Raw genomic sequence first — 10,716 nt, 5'->3', positions numbered from 1 at the left:
CTTTACAAATTTAAGAATATCAAAATTATATGAAGTATCCATTCAGACAACAATGCTATGAAACTAGGAATCAGTAAGAGGAGAAAATATCCAAAAATTATTAAATTCTCTAATATTTGGAAATGACGTGTTGTGGAATAACCAATAGTAAAGAAAAAATTAAAATGGAAATTATATAATAGTTCTAGATAACCAAAACTGGAAACACAACACAGGAAAGCACACACACACATATGCACACATATGCATATAAAGAAATATACACCTATATACAAAAAATTGTATGACACACTTTAAAGACCACCAAAAATGGAAAAAAAAAGGCCCATTTTGGTAGAAGGAAAGAAAAGCAATATTATTACAGTAATAACTACATACTAGAAAACAGAAAGATAGATAAACTTATCTATTAGTGTTTGTTTTATTTTCTCATGAGGTCAGGTTGACCTCAAAGTGATAACTTCTTGTCTGTGCTTCCCAAGTGCTGAGATTATAGGTGTGTATTACCAAACCTGCTCTTTTAAAAAGATAAAGAAAACTAACAAACTTTAAACTTTAAACTACACTAAGAAAAGAGAGAAAAAATAAACAGGGGTACAGCTAAGTCAACAAAAACACAAAGAATCAAGACAGGTGTCAAAATTTATGCACCTAGAAATTGGATAAACTGAAAGGAATGTCTAAAATTCTAGAGAGATGCAGAATAATAGTAATCATGAAGATACAGAAAATCTGGGTAGATACAAATGAGTAGGGAAACTCAATCAGTAATATGTTTCCCATTAGCGAAAATCTAGGCTTCACTGGTGAATTCTACAAACACTTAAAGGAGATCTAATATCCATCCTTCTTGAACTCTTCCAAAAGTTTGAAGAGGAAAGAATATTTCCAACCTTATTTATGAGGACAATATTACATTGACACCAAAGCCAGACAAAGAAAAAAGAAAAAAAAATTATAGACTGATATCCTGATGAATATAGAGCAAAAATCCCTGAGTGAAATACTAGAGAACTAGCGTGAGATCTCTATTCACCTACATATTAAAAGGATCATTCACCATGATCAAGTGGGATTTCGCCCAGGAATGGCAGGATGTTTCAACATACCCAAGTCAACAAATGTAATGTAGTTAATATGAGCGAAGGACAAAAACCTTATCATCGTATCTCAATAGATACAGGAAAAACATTTAGCAAACTCAATTTTTCTGATAAAATGCACCAAATTAAATGAGAAGGAACGTAACACAACACAATAAAGACCATAGCTAATATCATCTTAAATGATAACAAGTTGAAAGCATTTCTTCAAGATCAAGAACAAGACAAGCCTACCCTTTCTCACTACTTTGATTCAATATATTATTAGAAATCCTCTCAGAGCAATAAGGTAGAGAAGCAAATTAAAAAGCACCCATATTTGAAAGGAAGTAGAATTACCTTTTTAAACAGATAATATGTTGTTATCCATATGGAACCCTAATAACTACAGACAAAAAACACACACTCACAAATTGTTAAACTATTAAATGAACTGAAAAAAAGTAACAAGATACAAAATTAATGAATGTATAAAATAATAACAAAAAATACTTTCCCCCCCCAAAAAAAATAGTTAAGCAAGCATCTTATTAGTAAGGATAGTCTATTTTTTTGGTAATTTTTCATAGATAACCAGATTTTGCTTAAAAATTAAATATTAATCAATGCCATTAGCAGTAGTACCAATAATGCTCCCTAACAGAAGATTCTTCACAGTAATTGCTCTAATGAACGTTACGTGCTGCAGTGAATGGGAAAGACTTCCTAGAGCCTTGAGTTCAAGTGCCACACCCACACTGTTTGTACTGACGTGGTTGTTTACAACAGTCCAGTGAGACACCAAGGCGGATTTTAAACCTAGTATGGTACAGAATCTTTCTGCACAAGGTAATTTATAATTTTCTCCTGAGAAGAAATGAAACTTCATAGCAAAATTCTTAAGCAAATATGAATTTTATTGTAAATAAAACCTGTTGTAGGAAACTATCAATCCACATAGTCAATTCTCAGTTGACTATGAGACAGATTAAATATTTCCCAAATTGCACTGTTTCTTTTTCTATGCAAGTTAACAATGACTTGGATAATTCTTTCTTCTAGAAATTCTCCTATCAAAAATGATTCTCTGAGTTGACCTGCTAGAGGCCTTTTTTGTGCATTAAATTGTACTGAAAGAAAGCTAAAAAAAATTAATGCATGTAAACCAGTTGCATATCTATGCATTAAAAATAAAATTTCAGAAAAAGAAATAAAACATCAAAAAGAATAAAATGCTCAGGAATTAACTTAAAAACAATGGAAGTATTCATACAATTAAAATGATAAAACTTTGCTGAAATAACTTGTGGGGGGGGTTGGTACCAGTGGAAGGGAGGAAAAGGTGGGAAAATAGTGAAGGAAGGTGAATCTGGTGCAAAAACTGTGTACAAACATATGTAAAACAAAAAATAAGAACTGTTGAAACTATTCCATGAATGGGGGGAGAATGGATGAAGGAGTATGGTGGAAGTAGTGAACTCAAGTATGATATATTTGATATACAGTAAGAACTTATGTAAATGACATAATGTACCTCTACCCAACAATAAAAAAAATCAAATGAAAAAGGAGTTAATATAGTTGTGTGTCAATATGACACAAACTAACCTATAGATTTGATGAAATCCTTTCAAAATGCCAATTATGAGCATTTTTTTTGCAAACATCAGAAACACATTCTAATCTTCATGCAAAATCTTAAGAGAACTTGCATTGCTAAGTCAATCTTAACAACAAAGAGTAAAGTTGATGGACTGACACTTCCTGGGTTCAAAATTTACTATGAAGCATCAGTAACTAAACTGCAGCTTAGTGGTATTAGCATAAAGACAGAATTACAGACATCTTGAATGTAATAGAAGTTCTAAAAATAAGCCATCATATACATGATCATATATGTTTTGAAAAGTCTTTATACAAAGACTATTCAATGGAGAAAGGACAGTCTTTTCAACAAAGAATGCTAGAGAAGATGAATATCCACATATGCAACAGTGAAGTTGGGCACAAAGAGCACCATGTCCAAAAATTGATTCAAAACGGATTAAAGACCTATACATAATGCTAAAATGACAAGACTCTTAGAAGAAATCAAGGAAATCTTTGTGACTTTGGATTTGGTAAAGATTTCTTAGATATGACAGTAAAGGCATAGGCAACAGAAGAGAAGATGGGTAATTGAATTTCAAGTAAAATTTGAAACATCACTCATTGAAATAAACTAGCAATGAAGAAAAATGAAACTGACAAAATGGCACAAAATATTTTCACATCATCATCTAATAAGAGATTAATATACAGAATATATGAAACTCCTAAAACATCAATAACAAAATGAAAATAAACTGTTTTGAAAATGGGCAAAGAACCTGAGCAGCAATTTCTCTGAAGAAAATATGTAAATGTTAATGAGGACATGAAAAGGTGCTCAACATTGGTAATCACTTGGGAAATATAGATCAAAATCATGACAATATGTTACCTTGCATCCATTAAGATGGGTAGTGTCAAAGAAAAAGAAAGAAAGTAATTGTGCAGATCCTTATATACTCTTGGTGGATATGTTACAGACACTATGGAAAATAACATGGTGGGTTCCTTCAAAATTTAAAAATTAAATTACTATATTATTCACAAATCCTACTTTGGTACTTACCTAAGAGAATTGAAAATGGAGTTTCAAAAACACATTCAGATATCCAGGCTCATCACAGCATTATTCACAGTAATTAAAAGTAGGATGCAATTTAACGGACCATCAATAGTTGAATAAATAAGCCAAATGTTGTATATACATATAATAGAATATTATTCACACTTTACAAAGATGGAAATGATGACATATACTCCTACATAGATGAAACTTGAGGATATTGTGCTAAATAAAATAAGGCAGTTACTCACAAATTTTGCAATATTCTACATGTGGTTTGACTGTCAAACTACAGTCAAAGAAAGTTGAATGGTGGTGGCCAGAGTCTGGTGGAAGGGGTGAGAAAATGGGATATGTAAAAGATATATCTTTATATGATATATATGATGTGATATATCTTTTGTATGAGATAAAAGATATAGAGTTTCAGTTTTACAATCTCAAAAGCATTCTTAATATGGACAGTTGTGTTGGTTGTACAATATTATGAATATATGTAATACTACTGAACTGCATGCTTAAAATTGGTTCAGACAGTAAGTTTTATAAGAAGTGTGAAAAAAGGAATGAATCAGTTCTGTCAATGCTTAAACCAAGCTTAATGCAGAATTAAGTTAATGCATAAATCAAACTTATGATCAGAATTGATAGATTATATTGCATCCTATAAAATTTTATAAAACTGCCTAGGAGTCTTGATGTAGCTGAGTACAGCCAGATTGGGGGTCATGGTCTCCAGTTTAAGACCCTTGCTATATATTTAACCAATGTTTGATGTCAAGTTTCATTTCCCTAAATTTGTAGATCTAAAAGAAAAAGGATTTACACTAAGACTTTTATGGTTTTTATAACATTGGTTTAATAAACCAATGCAATAATAGTTGCATTGGTTTACATTTTGTCAAAATTATTTTTAGGGTATTTCATTTTATTTTTACTAAAGAAAAATATTTTTCATTTAAATAAAATAAATTCTTTCCAAATAGTCACTGGTGATACAGCTAATGCTAAAAGCATCCCCCTCAAAATTTAAAATGTTTACAAAATAAATTTGTGGCTGTACATGGGATTTTAGTAGTATTTTTAGTCATGTTTACTTCTGAAAAGAGATAAGGTAAAACATGAGTTTTTTTTAGAAACATGAGGTTTTAGTGTTTACTGCATAGAAGTGTATAAGTATAGAGACATTGTACTTCATGAAGTTTTCTCTCAATAAATGGGAGATAAGGTCAAAAATACAAACTCTTTCCACCAATAGATAAACTTTAAAGCAAAATACTACCTCACAAGATGTAAACTACAATAGAAAACAGGTTCATATGTTCATATTAAAAATGCTCACAATCAGTACATAAACACCAACACCTTCACTGAAGATAGAAATGGAAGTGGATGAATCATACATATAGAAGAAAAACAACTGACCAAAACAACTTTAAAGTGTTCATAATTACTACTGAAAAAAATTTTAATTTAATTTAAAATACCAATAAATAGTAGCCACATTAGCGTAACTGAGAAAAACAGAGCATATAATACTAACAAGAGTCCAGAACACTTACTTTTTTTTAAATCAATACATATTTTATTGAGATTTTTTTCAACAATTTACTAACACTATTAAAACTTCCCATGGCTCTTTATACCATGAACTTCAATAGTGTATGTACTTATCTGTAGAGATAAAAAATATCTGTAATGCAAAGGGTGTGAAGTAGGATATACAGAGAATTATTTTTGATGAAAAATAGAAACAAATAATCAAGAATAATTTAAATTTTGTGTGGCTGTTAAATGGAAAGGTTTAGCTACTAATTTTCTTAATTCAAAGCATTGATAACTGCAGAAGAAAATGTTGAGAAGATAATATTGTTTAGAGAAGAGTCTGGCATGGTGGCGTATACTTGTAATCAGAGCAAGAGGAGACACTGGCAGGGAGATAGGGAGCTTGAGGCCAGCCTGAGGCTATACACATAGTGAGACTTTGTTTTAAAAATCAAAGGAAAAAAATACTTTTTATGTGCAGTTCCTTATAATCTGAAATTTATTTTTCTAAACTCCTCAAGAAATAATGCATAACAATTATGACACTATGGTGTGAATAAAGATAATGTTTAGAGTGGTTTTTCCTCTGTGTTAGGATTGCAAGTAATTTTCAAAACTCTTCATTAAATATTTCCACAGTTTCCAGATTTTCTGTATTCAGGATATATTTCTTTTGAAATATGAGAAAAAATGTTTTTTAAAACAAAAAAGATGTTTATCACCACAAGACTTGGTGGTGACATTTTTCTTTGGGGAAAAGTATTCTACTTTAATGTGTTTCTGGTTTTGTGTATTTTTTCTCATCAAATTATGCTAAATATAGATTTACTACCACCAGGTCACTCTCTTTGAAACATAGCTTAGTTAGACACTTAACTCTGGAGACTCAATCAGCTTTGGAAATTCTTACTATATATTCCTCAGGGAACTAAAAATTTTATATAAGACTATGTCCTTTTAACACTAAAAAAAACCCTGAGGATTCTCAGCCATGCATAGGAATATGATTGTGAATAACACTGAGGTGAATTTTGGAAAAATGAAAGGCTGTTGGCTAAAAATGCACCAACTTGAAATATGGGGATAGTTAACAAAAGCCAATAATAACAAGAAGTTATGTATCTCTTTTTTCATTTCACGTCTTGAAAGGTAATGACTCTTTGTTTTTAGGACAGGTCCACAAGACCTTCATCTTCCTCATTTTGCTGAGGTATGCACATTGTGGTGTCCACATAAACGAGTGCATAGCTGGAAATTTCAGTTACATTTTCCTAGTTTATGTCTATGAAATGATGACATTTCTATAGAGGTATTGTGACAGTTCCCTTGTTAGAGCGGATCTTTTACCTGAGAACAGGTCAGCGAGGACCCACATTCATGAGAACTTGAAGAACTTTTCTATTTCTCGCCTTCCTTGATGATTTCTGTGTGCTCGAGGCAGTAGTAGAGGTTACCAGCATTGATTTCCAGAATGTTTAGGTCACAGAAATCTATAATTTGTGGCTTCACATGTGTGTAATCCATAATATCATACTGAAAATAGATACTTAGTGCTGCTGGAACTAAGGAATGTATGAATCAGCCCTAGAATTTAAGGAGTTTTTTTTTCTTTTACTCAAGTACAAATAATATTTCAATCATTAAGGAATTTCAACTTTCATTAAACACCCATACATCTATAATCCTCCAAAAAGCATTTATTCTTTCTGTGGACATACAAAAATAATAATACCAAAATATGAGAGTATTTTTGTAATGAATGTTTGCCCAGTAATAAAAAAGAGGTAGGGAGAATGTCAGTAATCCTTAAAACTCCAAAGGATTCCTAAGTATAAAGCAACTATTGAGGATGAATAAGGAACCAAATTATTTTTAAAATTAAAACAATAGAGAAGGCAAAATGAAAGGATTTGTATATAATTGAATTTCACTCTTTAATAACATAATTACCAAGAATAAATGCAATTTACTAATGGTTTAGAAATGTAAAAAGTATTGTTTCTCAAGAACTTTCTTTAAATAATCAGTGTGCAAAAATATGATGACATTAAATGGGTTTGATTACTAGACATATTAAACCCTTATTAACACAAATATTTATTCAATCTCATAGAGCATATTTTATTGAGAATCTACGATGAATTATATTGAACAAGATATAGAGTCCCTACTGATGAATATTATATATAAGTATAATCTTTTGTGAAGATTATACTTCATTTTTTGTATGAATATGAGACACAGAAACCTGTTGAAGTCATTTGAAGAAGGTGAGTCAGGGAAGAGGGAGAATAATGGAGGAGAAGAACCAAACTGGAGTACAACATATGTATATAAGGAAATGTCATAAGGAATTCCCTATTATAACTGTGATATACTAGTAAAAACATTTATGAAATAAATAAATATAATATTTCATCATAATTTTCAAAAAGAATTAATTTTTGAAAGCTGTTAAAACTGGAAAATTAAACTGCTGATAAGAACTGGTCAAATAAGGTGATCCTATAAATAGATACCTGTGATTTTAATGTAAATATGCTTATGGAAGAATCTGAGAAGAGAGAATAAACATTACAAATTATAAAGAAATTGATATTTTCAATATAACTGAATGTTTGTGATGTGGGAATAAGAGGTGCTGGGGTGAGGTGTGGAAAGGGAAGATAATTGTTTACACAAAGATTGTAACAGGATATTGAGAGTGTACAACTGTGCTGTCAAATGATTTTAAGACATCTTAGTCCAAGCTCTCACTTGTTAGAGTTAGAAGAATAACCAGGGTTATCAAAATAAGGTGAAGCATACCATTTCTGACTGATAACGTCAAAAAAAAAAAAAAACAGTCCTGTTTATATGGTCCGTAACCCTGTTTCTTCCTCTTCTGTGCAGAAATCAATTTCTATTAAAGAGTGAAAATTTCCCTTCCTGTTAGTCATTATGGTTGGAGGCAACAATTCTAGCCTTACCCCAGGATTCTTTATTTTGAATGGTGTCCCTGGGCTGGAAGCTGCACACATCTGGATTTCCCTCCCATTCTTTTTCATGTACATCATTGCTCTTGTGGGGAATATTGGGCTCATTCACCTCATTGGTCATGAGGAGGTCCTCCGTCAGCCCATGTACTACTTCTTGGCCCTGCTCTCATTAACTGATACCTGTATGTGCACCACCACTGTACCCAATGTGCTGTGCATATTCTGGTTCAACCTCAAGGAGATTGACTTTAACGCCTGCCTGGCACAGATGTTTTTTGTGCACACCTTCTCTGCAACAGAGTCTGGCGTGCTCATGCTCATGGCCCTGGACCGCTACGTGGCCATCTGCTACCCCTTACGCTACCCCACCATCCTCACCAACCCTGTGATTGCCAGGGCTGGTCTTGTCACCTTCTTGAGGAGTGTGATGCTCATTATTCCATTCACTTTCCTCACCAAGCGTCTGCCCTATTGCCATGGAAACATCATCCCCCACACCTACTGTGACCACATGTCTGTGGCCAAGGTATCCTGTGGTGATGTCAAGGTCAATGCCATCTATGGTCTGTTGGTTGCTCTCCTAGTTTGTGTGTTTGACATCTGCTGTATCTCTGTGTCTTACACTATGATCTTGAAGACTGTAGTGAGCCTGTCTTCATCAGATGCTCGTCACAAAGCCTTCAGCACCTGCACATCTCACATCTGTGCTATTGTAATCACTTATATTCCAGCTTTATTCACTTTCTTCACACATCGTTTTGGAGGAAAGAATATTCCCCACCACATACACATCATTGTGGCTAATCTTTATCTGTTACTGCCTCCTACCATGAACCCAATTGTTTATGGAGTCAAGACCAAGCAAATTCAAGAAAGTGTAATCAAACTTTTTCTTGGAGAAAAGTCTAGCTTTACTTCAAAGACATGAGTTATAAAACAAATAGATTGCTTGGTTTTAGTGGAAAAAATTCATAAAAGTTTTGAGTAAAATGATATTAAGTTATTGAAATATGCAGATTTTCTGAGGTCTTTGCAAGTATAAATTATGAAATTTTTTTGAGGAAAATCAGCTAAAGTAGGGAATACAGGATTGGAAAGGTAACAAACCCACCCTTCCAGTGTTCATGTTTTCCATAATATTTATAGACTCTTCTGTTATTGAAAGAAGAAAACCAATAAAGTGAGGAATGTAGGCCTGATGTCAAGCCACACATTGTGTGTAAAAAGAGAAAGTGGGAGTAGCCTGAGACAATGTTTCTTCTCCATTAATGACAAATTTGAATCAGAACAATAACACTATTGTCATGGAAAAACATGGACACAGTTTTCGTTATTTTCTAATATTTTAAAACACAACAGCTTTTAGATAGTTTTTGAAATCTCCTGATTTTGATTGTTTTTAATACCTAAAATAGATCCACAAGTATCTAACAGTTCAATCTTTTTCTGCATCATTAGTTTGGAATCTCCATGTAAAATGGATCTAAAAATTACAATTGTCATTTTACTGATTAAGAGGCAAAAGCATTAAGATACTTATGTATTCAATATATTAGTTATTTACTCACTCCTTCCCTGATTTTTGTTCGTTAAGTAAATGTTTAACTTTGGAATTTCACATGAGGGAAAGAATAAAGGAAAACATTCTGATTTCTTACCATGCAGTGACTACCACAATTCACATTTTAATGCATATTTTCAGCATATTTCTGATGTTTATAATTTTCAATCCATCTCTATTTTTCTTTTAAAAATTAATCTTTTGAAGTGTAAATTGCATATGATCAATGTAATATATTTAAGTGATCAATGTGATATATTTTAGGTGTGCAATTTGATAATTTTAGCAAATCAAATGTATTTAATATGCACAGGTAACCATCATTATAATCTACACAAAACATTTCCATCACTACAGTGTTTGCCTTGCATACCTTCCCAGTCAGTCCCTAGTCCCTAGTTCTCATTCCTGGCCCTCAAAAACTACTAGCCTACCTTCTATAACTTAAATTTTTTTATTGCCATACTGGGGGTACATTGTGACATTTATGAAAGTTCTTACAATATATCATACTTCTCATACACTGATTTTTGAGACATTAATTTTATTAGTCAACACTTGTATTTAATGAGAGGCAGGGAAAGTTGAGTATGACACTGTTCAAATGTAAGAGCACTGAGAATGTATGTTCTGGCCAGGGAAATATGAGAAGCACATATTTAAAAATGAGTCAAGATAATTAAAAAATAAAACCCAATATGGAAGAAGCAAAAGTTAATAGGAGAAATTAGGAGAAACATTTCAGAAATTTTGGATTCAGTGAGTCCAAAGGCTTCAATCTTGTTTTTCAATTTCTACTGACTAGACTTTGAGAGGCTAATAAATATCTTTAAATTTCAATTTCCATATTTTTCAAAAATGTAGCAAAGACCTTTCCACAAACATGCCTCAGGTAAT

The 10,716-nt window shown here is 32.1% G+C and overlaps 1 protein-coding gene across 1 annotated transcript; it reads left to right on the top strand.

Annotated features, from left to right (window-relative positions):
* The first annotated feature begins 8,220 nt into the window (after positions 1–8,220).
* Positions 8,221–9,186, top strand: LOC109676166 (olfactory receptor 52N2-like). The gene has a single exon (XM_020152664.1). It carries the CDS (start codon positions 8,221–8,223, stop codon positions 9,184–9,186), a length of 966 nt encoding a protein of 321 aa, XP_020008253.1.
* The last annotated feature ends 1,530 nt before the right edge of the window (positions 9,187–10,716 follow it).

This window comes from Castor canadensis, chromosome 1, assembly GCF_047511655.1.
Source record: "Castor canadensis chromosome 1, mCasCan1.hap1v2, whole genome shotgun sequence".
NCBI lineage: Eukaryota > Metazoa > Chordata > Mammalia > Rodentia > Castoridae > Castor > Castor canadensis.
Note: the sequence above shows the minus strand (reverse complement) of the source record. Positions and strands in the feature narration are given on the sequence as shown.